Genomic DNA, 12193 nt, shown 5'->3' with positions numbered 1-12193 from the left:
CCAACCTTAATGATTCTATGATTCCAAGATGGTGCACTGGAGAGCACAAGCTGTATCGGCATTCTCAGACTATGGACCAGGGAAGTGGAAGAAGGCTCTTTAGCAATAAACAGGACTTAACACCTAGTTTTAATGGTTCTTGTGGGTTCAGAAGAGAATCTTTTCTTTAACTCACAAGTTTCCGAATGGATTCTGCTGACATGTCCTGGATCGGTTCCCTCATGTAACACAGCGTGTGGATGGGAGACCCAAAGCAACTTGGCAAGTAGTTTCCCGTTACAGATAGAAAATAATCCTTCCCCCTGTTAAGATGCAAGACCAAGATATCTTCAAGTTTTTCCTCTCCAGAGTTTAAGTGTGTAGCTGTTGATTTATTAACAAACACCTCCAACTCAATTGTGACCTCAGCATCTGCCGGAAGATGATAAAAAACCCATACTCAGTTAAAAAAGGTATTAAACCGATAAGCCTGCAAATAGGCATAGCATTCTCAAAATAGCAGAGAGAACTAAGCCAGAAGGTGACAATATTAGCTCATTAACATGAGATGAAGAACGAGGAGCTCACCTGATAGGAGAAAGCCCTTACTAGGATTAGCAATCAGCCACTCCTTGCAGTAGGTTTCCTCATCTGGTTTGCTGATAAATTCGAACTGGCAGGGCACTGGTCCATTGCGGATTGTAAACTTCTCTACCTGCAGCTGCATGTATTTAACATCCTCAAAATGGAACTAGAAACAAATGTCAGTCAACATCATTAGCCAATTCCACCTTGCCAAGCACCAGCAGCAATTCCTGTCCTGTAGTTTAATCATTAAGCAGCAAGATACCCAGATTAACCCTTTTGCTCCTGCATCCCATCTCTTCCAGGATTACAAAGGATTACATTTGCTTACTCTGTATGCTAAAGTCATTTGCATCAGTGGGCCCTTTAAAACAAATGCTCCCCTCAAATAACCCCAATGAAACTTGAGAACAAGATAGCTGTACCCTCAAATGTCTCATTTGCTTATCTTTCTTAGTCCCCAACAGACAAAGCAAATGCCGGTTTTGTGACCTTCTCCAAATCCTTCAGATTTTACATTTTATGTTTCAAAGAACAAGTCAGAGCAAGGGCCACAAACTACCCTTTTACTCTCTCTCCCCCCACCTCAGGGAGTAACACACCCTACATTTCAGCCTGGTACTGTGAATGGAATTTACCTGCATCTAAACAGAAACAAATATTTCTAGGGCTTGTAAACAGAGAACAGTTGGAAGTCAAAATATTCTACTTCTTTGGAACCAGACCGCGGGGTCTAGAATCCATCTTCTACCGCTGGAATACACTTCTGGGGTCTAGGGTTGCTCAGTTTCTCCAGCGAGTCACAGCACATGAACATACCCTACCTCTCTCTGGGAGAGGGTCACCGAGGGAATGTTGGCATTTTCCAGCTTATCCAGGGAGCGCACTATTTCCTCAAAGGCTTTTCGATAGAGCTCCTCATTCACAACCTTCACCTGAAAAGGACACACACTGCACCAACTGGCATTTACTGTGCCTCTGCAGGACAGCTGTAACACAGCTGGAAACATATTAAGTGATTTGGTTTTAGCAGCACGCTAGTGTATACAACACATGTAATGAACAGAGCCACTTGGAGCACTAATGCTCCAAGATGTCCTCAAGATCCAACAGTAAAGGACCTTGCCATAACAAGCAAGAGAGTCACTCAGTCACTATTAGATCAACTTTTTTTTCTTTTTTTTAAAAGTTTGACAACACAACACTGTGTTGTCAATGATGTATTCCTGCACTGCAAGTTTCTGTGAAAATTATTAGGAAAGTAAGAAAAAAGGCAAAAGAACGCTTCTGAAAAAACACCTACAGATATTCACGCATTATTCTGCTTAACTGAAGTATCACTTAACACAACCCTAGCTTACTGTGAACAACAATCCTATCCCAGTATCTTATCTAGCTCACCTTTTAAGCCATTGTTCTCTGTGGATGTCATGAAAGCAGGAGGAGAGGGAAATCAGCAGGAGAACCTCCCTCCTCCTTCCCCCTCTCCCCACACAGAGGACAAGGTCAGCAGAGTTATCTCCTTCAGCACTGACGTACTTACCCCAATATCAAACACAGAGCTAACTGGCTTATGATCACTGATCTTCAAAGCCATATGGCTGCGATAGCTCAGCTGAGCAATGTTCTGCCCTTTCCAGAGTATCCGATCACACCACGCTGGAACACGACACTTCTCACTAAAACAGAGGTGAAAATTACAGTTTCCAGGCACAGTTCAGGTGGAGTAACAATGCAAGGCAGAATACTGCTCTCCCAGATCATGTTTTCCTGACATGGCCTGGAGCTAGTGCTCTATCAAAGTTGTATTTTCCACAGTTTCTTTGAGTAGTTATAAAAAGTTTGATTGTCTACTATTAGGTATCTCTGTATCATGCTTTACTTTCTACTTCTTCAAAGATGCAATTATTTGTTTTGTTCTTTTGATACAATTAACATACAAAGCAATACTCAGAGATACTTTTGACCGTAAGAACCATGAAAAATAAGAACTCAGGCTCTACATTTAAAGTTCACCTTTTTTTTTTCCCCACTGACTGCTGCACAGATTTCATTCCCGCCCTTGAAGCCAATGTTCCCAGTTTACTAAGAACAGGTCAGCCATTCTGTGTAGCGCGTTACAGGAATGATGGTTCTCAGAGTCTTTTGCAGAATGCACTCAGCTACAGACAGCACAAACGCACCATTTTGAACCCTAGCTGGTCTGACCTGAGTAAGTATAACAGATATCAGCAAATAAAAGATCCTAAAAATTTTGCTTAGAAAAAAAAACAAACCAAACAAAAAGAACGAAACTAACTAAAATGATTCCTTAATTTTGTACACCTCTAACTAAAAGGAAACCCAATGGATTATTCCTGGGAAAAAGATTAGGAATATCTGACAAATAGCAGCGGAAGAAAAGCAACATAAATAGATGTAAACTGGAGATGGATTTTGGAGCCAAGGGAGAGGAACAGTAATAATCTCAGAACTGTTCCTATTTATAACCATTAGATCTGCAATTCTTTTTAGCTTTGTTTTTACTTCCTTCAGTGACAACATTAGCCATTGGTAGCATCACATATGAGGCAATCACCGTACCTTGTGTCCCAGTCATCACAGCCAGCATCGTATTTGTATGTGGGCTGGAAAGAAATCTCTCCCTCTGTAAAGCCTTCAAAGACTGCACTTGCATTCATTTGCCTCTTTAGCTAGGAAAGAAAAAAAGACAAAAAAAAAATTTTAAGCAAGCTCAAGCACAATTCCTGTACAAGCTAAAAGGGAGATGTTCAGCACCGAGAAGGCTAAGGAGTATGTGTGCAGTTTCTAACTAGCACCCTCAGCACCACCTGCAGGTAGGTGAGACATCAGTACCTGGTCATATTGGCAAAGCTCTAGAAATGCTCTCTCATCTACAAGCTGCTTCACTTTTGTCACATCCAGTTCCTCCAGCCGATAGTTGAGGTCACCCAACCATAAGATCACACTGAAAGAGAATGTACACCAGAAGTCTGCACAGAGGACTAAAGATGTCCAAAACGCAAGCTGGCCGTGAGTTGGAAGCAGAGCTCCGCAGCAGTGCCTTAAACCATCCAACACAAGCATGAGCTCTCCTAATCTCAACATCAGGTGGATGCTGTGTCTGCTTCTCCATCAGAGAGAACAAAAAAGAGTGAAAACTCGAAAGAGAAGCTACATTTTCCACTTCTGCTGTTTTTAATTCCTGTCCTGCATGTTTGTCACTACCTCTTAATAACTGGTGCTTTTTAATATTCCACATTGACTAAATCCCACAACCCACTGGGGAAATCAATGCATATTATTGCCCCATTCCCACTTCATGCTTGAAAATAAAACAAGGCCTGGAAGAGCATAAGAAGGCTTGTCAGAACTGTATAGGAGACCACTCTCAAGACCAGGGTTACGGTAAAGCACTTCTGGCCCTTCCAGGCTGACGATTAGATCACTGGGCACCCCTTCTCACATCCCTGCTGAGAGAACCTCACACCCCGTTTTGTTCATAAGGTTCTTCCTTGCCACGTGCAGTGATTCACACAGTCAGAGAGGAAGCATACTCGTGTTTGCCAATAGTGAGAGGGTGCAAATTTGGATCCGATTGGCAGAATTGCATCCGAGAGCAGATGTCTTTGAAGTCCTGGTTCCTCCGCTCATATTCCTCCGTGTGAGCTGCAAGGTGAGAATTCACAACACAGACGCTAGTGTTATGGAATTTAAACCTTATGGCAACACCACCTTTGTTACCCTGAAAGACAAAGACAAAGAGGTTGGTCAGAAGCTTCTACACAACAGATGAATCCACAAATGAGTTACTAGCAGTGGACAAGCCAGAAGACATTGAGACAGACCATTTAATTCCAGAGGAAGGAAAAAGCTGAAAACGCCAATTAATGATAACTACTTCATGAATTCAAGTCAGTAACTCATGTGAGGGTTGCACACAGCGACAAAACACAGCAAGCAAGCACAGAGAACTCAGTTTGTAATTCAGGAATTAGCTAATACAAAAGGAAATCAACATCAGTAAGAGAGCTTGTCAGTCACTTCAGCAAGTCCCGAAACCTATTCAGCAACAAACCGGATCTTTTAACACAAACCATAAAAAAAATTGTAAATGGAGCAGGAACACATGGCTTAGCTGGTCCTAAATACCTTTGACAAGTTATAGTGGCAATGTTCACAGAAACTACATTCAAAGGGCACAGACTTCATTCCAATGGTGTGGAATGGCAAGAGGCCAGGAAGTCCTCCTCAGGAAAACTAATCTGGATAGACATGTTTCTTCTACTCATGTTTCCTTGTGTTACTTGCTTTGGGCAAAATCACAGCCAGCATCAAAATCACATGAGAGCAAGGCCCCACACAGCCCAGCCCATGCAATCAGAAAAAAAAAGCCTTCAGAGAAGATTCTCCTTCAAGGTCTTTGAGCCTTTGCGAGCACATGGCAATTCCCTCTAGCAACGCCCTGAGCTGGCACAGGGACAGGACTATGTGCTTCTAAAGGCAGTGCATCCCTTAGCTGGAGGAATAACCACTACAAAGGGGCTCTCCAGAGCTCTTCTAAATCTCACCCCTTCTCATGCACAGTTGCCATTCTTACCATCCTCCCCATGATTCCAGTTCCCACAGTCTCAATTTCCACCTCGGAGATGTTCAAAGCAAGGTCTGCTTTCACATACAACAGAAGCATGATTCCCACGAGCCGCACAAGCTTCACCTGAAAAACAGATCCTGTTCCATTAAATACTAGAATGGAAGAGGTTTGATGAGAGAAGGCACATCGTTCCCCAGTCCAGAACACGGGTCACCAAAATACAGATGAAGAAAAAGAGAGTTCCAGGCTCATCCAACGGACCAACTGGGCTCACAGTACACAGGTACTCCAGCAGCACAGCACAGGAAAGAGCCAGGGACCAACACCCCAGTAAATGAAGGTGAAGCCCAAAGCAAAACCTACAGCACAGGCACAGCCCATGGAAAGAGCTTCCCTTCAACAACAGTGACGAGACAAAGCGGACGTAAGGAGTAGGAGCCAAAACAAAAGTCGTATTCCTACCAAGATACCTTCACAACTCATTCCACCATGCATTGTGGAGACAGACATGGAAGGAACTAAGACACTTCCTATTCTCTTCTCCCAAGACAGCAGGAGCTTCCTTTTTGCGCTGATGCCTACCTCTGGTCTCCTGTCCTGCCCGGGGCCTCAGCACCCTGCACAGCAACACTACCTACTTCATTTTCAGAGCACTTCTGACTGAGCAAAAGCCAGCTGACTGAGCCTCTGGAAGACACAGCAATTGAGAACAAGAAAAAGCAAAGGGAAAAGAGGCCCAAGTGGAAAATGATTCCACACTCAAACCTCCCCAAAAACCACATTTACCTTTGCATATTTGGCATCTGGGTGAAGACTATCAGTTACAGCTTTAAACCATTCTTCTTCCTTCGGTGTGTCATTGAAAAAGAAGGCTTCTTTACTGAGATCAAGCTCCTGGAAACTGTGTTAGAGGAAGGAACCCATGGATGCATGCACTTGTTTATAACTCTCCAGCCCTTTCCTCTGGGAAAGAACTAAATCAATTTATACTCACTAAATTTATAACAGAAAACTCAAATTCAGTTATGCTGACTTTAGAGGTATGTTAAATATAAAGCTAAATTACTATTAGTATTAAATTGAATGGCATTAAAGATTTTGTAACACTGCAGTGCCAGAGAGTCCAAACACTACCAGAATAACAGCCCTTTCAGGCTATGCAAACACACACTCTAAAGCTGTGCAATGGAGTAAGGCAATGCAAACATTCCTGTGGTGTCTTGGCTGATCACCTCCATGCTACAGATTCACACGCAAGCAAGCCACAGTCAAGGTTTGGGAGGATGGGCCAGAAAGAGACACTCACCCCACGCAGTAAATGTCCGGAGGGTCAGCATCACATCTCAGCCAAGGCTGGAGGCTTTCTCTGGGTGACTGACCGTTTACATTGTATGTCCCAACAAAAAATCTGCAAAGAAATTAACTAAATCCCAGAGCTGCAAATTGTAGAGCTGATGGAAATACCACTATTATTAACCCATGTACTTAATACTACATGTAACTATTTAGGAGTAACATGTTTCTGGGGGGAATTAGGAAAACGTGACAATGATTTAATTACAGTAGCATCTTTACAGACATGTTTTACAGAAGGACACACATTTTTACATATAGTATTAAAAAAAAAAAGCCTAGAGCTGTAGCAGTTTGAAATGATAAATTCATAGAATGGCATGCATAAAAGGATTTCAACCACAGTAAAGTTTTGGTCCTAATTATATATTTCACCCAAGCTCTTATGAGCTTATTGGAACAACTACATGGATAAATAGTGAACAGAAGCAGTGAGAGAGAAGGCCAGAGGTTCACAGAATTGATGCATTTCCAGAGACATTCTGAAATAAGCACAGGGAAATTTCAAAAAGGCCATTTTCTCAACAAGAACCATGAGGCAAGCCTTGACAGAGACATGAATGAAATTCTTCTCTGCTAATGTCTAAAAGAGGAAAGAAAGCTGTTCTGGAAAGTATGGATCATGCTTTCCTACAAAATTTCCTATTTGCAGGGATACTAGAGGAAATAGCGAATATGAGTTATTTTGACAGCTTACGCTAACTAACTTACTCCCCGCAAAAATAAGTTCATCTCAGGAATGATCATTACCTGAAGTTCTGGATGTATGTGTAGGAATCCTCCATTTGTACAAGCTGAGATTTAACAATAGTATCTCTGAGTCCAAACTTTGGTTCTGATAAGATTGAAGCCATGTTTGAAACCATTACGCTGGAGGACCGTACCATTTCAGTTGTCACTTCAGGTTTGAGTTTGTTTTGCCTGCAAATGAAAGCAAAACTGTGTGATGAAACTCAGGATATACACACACCCTACACAGCTTATTTCTGCCACCGAGGACTTGATTCGCAGTTATCTGTCTGTTTCACTAAAGATAGATAATCAATGATTAGGATAAGTAAACAAGACTGAAATGAGCATTTCTTAGAACGGTTCAGATCTCTAGATAAAACCAGTTTAACTGAAATAACGAACGGTTTTCACTAACCTGGTGCAGCCTGTTGATTCAGAGCAGGCCTTACTCACATCTCAATGTTGATACAAAACCTGTACATCTTTCCTGCTTACAGGAACAAGGAGATGCAAATCTCATCTCCCGCTGCCTCTGCTCAGCCCTTCTGATCTCAGCAGGAGAATGAAAAACTGTGTTTGTTTAAAAAGCCTTCTGGTGGAAAACTCCCAGCTCTGCCTAGAAAGGAGGCAGCACAGGGTGGGTGGAGGTAGAGGTGGTTTTATTTAGTATCTCCTGGCTCTGCAAGCTCCTTTTGCAACAGTAATAGTGCCACAGCTTGGGAGTTCCCACAAGCAAGTGGATGGTACAAATTTAAGGTCAACAACCTGCACGCCAGTGCCAAGGACAGCATACAGACAGACTTTGAAGGATATGTAGCAGGGTCCACAAAGTCCTGGGAACTGGAAAATTAAACTGTGACATTTTAAGAGTGTATCTATGAGACACAGTGGCCCTAAGCCAAAGCTCTCTGAATTCAAAATAAACAACGCTAGTGGGTCCTATCCCACTAAACAGCAAAAATATGCCCAAATAGGGGACTGGCAGGACTGCCTCTGAGAGACTGTGCTGAAGTTCCCACTAAAGTTTTGACAGCATCCTTATGCTGAACTTTTTTCTCTCCTAACTAGAATCTGCAGATTCTCTTCTCAAAACGTTGCCAACTTCTGCTCTGGATCCCACCACCTCTGGGGACTGCAACCGACACGGTCGCTGGCAGATGGAACTAGATAATGCCGCCGCAAGATTGCTCGAGCACTGGTGTGTGCACAGACCTCACACGCTGGCACCAGAGAGATCAACTTCCCCACTCAGTTTCTAGAGAGAAAGCTCTCTGCACTTTCTTTTTCTTCCTCTAGACATCAAAGCATCAACAATTTGCCCACCGCAGTTCATTCCATCCACACACAATCACCCAGAAGTACCCAGAACTTTGGTGCTGTATATATTTACTGTCACTATACAGAGATCCTCTGTGGAGGGGAGGCATAGCTGAACCGGCAAAGAAACATTGCCACCACTTTTATTCCTCACTAGGCCTTCCACAAAGAGTTGACATGCACAACTCTCCCTTCAACTGCTTCACCAAACCTATACAAGAAGCAAGAGAGATACCATACCTGAGAGCACTTTTATCGGTGCTGTCGTGGCTCCGACTCTGACTAACTGCAAGCTTTTTTCCATTCTGTCTGACGCCTTCAGAGCCAACCACTTCCGGAAAAAAACACAAAGTGTTCTTTAATTTATCAACACACTTATGCAAACACTGGTAAAAATCTGTAAGCAGAATATAATTTAGATTTGTGTAGAGAAACAAAGTGCCCCGCATTCTCTCTTTCAGTTATCTGATAGATTTAGCTTATTTTGACAGAACTGTTCTGTGATGATGCAGCTTCCCCTCTAGAGGAAGAATTGACACTACCGTGCCATGCAGCCGTGGAGAGCAGCGGAACTGCTGTATGCTGCCTGCCCGTTGCTGGAGCAGGTTGTTGTTGGCTCTCCTTACAGCTAAGCCAAATCAGGACTTAGCAGCACAAAATCCAGGGCTTTATCCTGGGAATCCAAAAAATGTATGTTAACAACAGGTTTTTCCTCTCTGAAGCAAGACAGGAAATACAAAGAAAGGAAGAAAAAGGGGGAAAAAACAAAAAAAAACCACATTACCATTTACAGGGTTTCTACCAATCTACAAATACATAGCAAAGCACAAGTGTCTCCGCCCTCGAGGCAGTGCAGTACAGAGTCACCATATGAACCCACCATACCTCAGCAGAAACAAATGCCTCAATGCAAATTTTATTCCTAAAAAAAAATAACAGGGCAGCTATCATGCAAATATAACTAAATACAGGTGTGACACTAAACACACCACACTACGTTAGCAAAATTTGACCCGTCTTTTAGCATTTTGTTTCAGTTAAGACATTCTGCTCCTACAAGTGGCAAAATAACAGTTAAAAAAGAGGATTCCGCATGGGGGTTTCCACGTTTAAGATGCACAAACAGCAATCTCAAGATTATGCTACTTAGCACACAAATCTAATGATGATATAGAAACTGTTCTTAAGATTATAAGGTTCTAGTCATACAGCTGAGCTTCTCCTTCAGTGAGCATAATCCAGAAAAATTAAAATGTTATTGCTGTCATAGCACGTTCTCCAGGATGAGAGTGCAAACCAGAAACAGAACTTGAAGTACTTTACCTAAGCACTCAGAATAAAACAAGCTGACAAGAAGTGGCCATATTCTCTAGCTTGGAAAACCTCTTCTGCCCAAGAGTCCTCTGAGAATAAAGACTGTGTAAGAGGATTTATGAGAGGGTGGTTGCAGAAGAGCACGTGACTCAAATCTCATCACAGATCACGCAGCCAAAGTCACGTAGAATTGAACAGGAGCATATGCAGTTCAGAGATGCACTGCGAAGCGTAGTCTCAGTGAGCTGGGACAGAGCCGAGACATTAAGTACTTAAGGACTGCTGCTTGAGCCTCTGCAAGTTCCCCCGATAAAGGCCATGCAATATATCTTGACAGTGACAAGAACCAGCTTGAACTTTCACTTTAACAGACAACTGCTACCTTTGTGACAGGAAGGGAGCAGAAGTTCAGGCTTTATTTCCCATATCGGATGATGCCACTTGCCAGCACGCAAAAGGCGTTAGTGCCAGCATGGCAAGGCTCGCGTGCCTGCTCAGTGCTGCTGACAGGGCTGCTACGTGATCCAAAGATCACAGTCATATATCACACTTTTGCATTCTAACCTCACTAGCAAGGTAGGATTCTCCTAAGGAAGAGATTAGCCCTGGAAAAGGGCTGTTTCGTTCAGATAAATTTATATCTAGATATAGACACAGCTAGATGTATCTGTGTCTAGATACAGCTCTAGCCAGGGGGATCTATATGTTAGCAATCTGAGGTGGAGTATTTTAGCAAGATAATGACCTTGTTCCGTAACTGAACTGGGCACAGAAATAAAGAGCTATGTGCAGAGATTACAGAACAGCAGAATGTGTATGGCCTGAATCAGGCAGGATTTACATTTAAAAGAGGTTTAAGAAGTAATAAAGATGTTCTTGTTAAAAATGTGCAGTGACATTATAGTACTGTTCTACAGCAGGAAAATGTATCATATCTTCTGGATAAAGTAGGATCCATACTTAGTCCTCAAGAGGCAGAATTAAATTAGCCTTGCCATCAGTTACACCAGTCTCAGCCAGTCCATTCCTTCCTTAATGAAAGCATAAGCAACAGTCCATGCAGGACCGCGCTGCCCCAGGCTGGAGGGAAGTACGTTTGTTCTTTTCGCTGTTCCAAATGAAGCGACACTGCAGCTGTGATTGTGACTGCACATGCATGCACAGAGACAGGACTTTAGGTAGGGGTTTTAACTGAAAGTGTGAACATAAACCATATTAAGGTAAAGCACATTTAAATCCCTTTATAGATGCTCTCATTTATTAGCCAGCCTTAATTCGCAGAAGATATAATGAACTAATATCACTCTACTAGCAAACAGCAGATTTTACACAGTATTTAAATGTGCTTTGATTTGCGTATGGAAGTTGCTAACTCAGTATGCACGTTCATTTAAGGACAGAATGAGTTACAGCTATTCCTGGAAGATGTCAGACAAAACCTCATTCTATATCAATTTACGTTCCAAAAGACCCCAAGTAATGGCAGAGAGCATTTTCTTCTGCTAATACAAGGGGGGGGAGGGGAGGGAGAACCCTAGACTCCTCTGACTCAAGAAAAACACAATGAAGCCTTGAAAAGGCAACCTTGTCAAAGCTCAAAGGCGTGATTTGATAGGAGAACTACTTCCCAAGGAGCTTACCATTCAGAGTGTTACTGTGCTCCAGATACAACAAAACACACCAACAAAAGAGCCAGGGTTGTGTTTCATTCAGCATGTTTTTCCTCCTAAGCACATAGATACACCCAAGTCCCTCCCAGTCAGCTCTAAGCTACAAGTTAAACTACTCCGCCTCACAGAACGTTCCCAGCTCCCTACCTTGGCTCAATCCATGCCACGCCGTTACCTGAGTTACAAAGTTCATCCCTTCTCTTTTTTTTTTTAATACACTACTGATAAACATAGAAATAAAAAGAAGGAATGCCAGCAATACCAAACTGTGCCTTCATGAATTCAGAGGAGCCCAGTCAAAATGAAGGTGGGTAAACTAGAAATGGTGTGATTCAGATTTTGAATCCCACACTGACTTCCAGGAATTGCTCTACCTCTCTGCATCTTCTCACACGTGCACTTTGCAAAGAGGGAAACGGCAACAGACACCGGGAGCCGCGGGGATGTGGCATGGGCAGCAAGCATCCACCCGGCAAGAGGAAGAGGCTGACATCCCGCCAAGAGAGCGCAACCGACCCGGCAGAGCCCAGTGGCAGCTGAGAGGCGGCAAGCAGCGCAGGAGAAGCGGCACCAGATTAGCAAAGCCGCAGAAACCCCGGCGATCCTCGCAAGCAGCGCCCGGGACGCTCGGAGCCTGCTGGCTCTGGGG

The 12193-nt window shown here is 43.1% G+C and overlaps 1 protein-coding gene across 1 annotated transcript; it reads right to left on the bottom strand.

Annotated features, from left to right (window-relative positions):
- Nucleotides 1–166: 166 nt before the first annotated feature.
- On the bottom strand, nt 167–8891 carry INPP5B (inositol polyphosphate-5-phosphatase, 75kDa; the record flags this gene model as incomplete). The annotated part of the gene is made up of 12 exons (XM_009573225.1): nt 167–411; nt 568–730; nt 1389–1499; nt 2108–2243; nt 3148–3257; nt 3421–3532; nt 4122–4309; nt 5165–5281; nt 5945–6059; nt 6465–6566; nt 7262–7432; nt 8801–8891. Coding segments are annotated over 12 exons (1661 nt in total), but the record flags the coding sequence as incomplete, so codon positions are not given.
- Between the last annotated feature and the right edge of the window lie 3302 nt (nt 8892–12193).

This window comes from Fulmarus glacialis, unplaced genomic scaffold (genome assembly GCF_000690835.1).
Source record: "Fulmarus glacialis isolate BGI_N327 unplaced genomic scaffold, ASM69083v1 Scaffold46702, whole genome shotgun sequence".
NCBI classification, from domain to species: Eukaryota; Metazoa; Chordata; class Aves; order Procellariiformes; family Procellariidae; genus Fulmarus; species Fulmarus glacialis.
The sequence above is the reverse complement of the archived record's forward strand: the minus strand, read 5'-3'. Positions and strand labels throughout refer to the sequence as shown.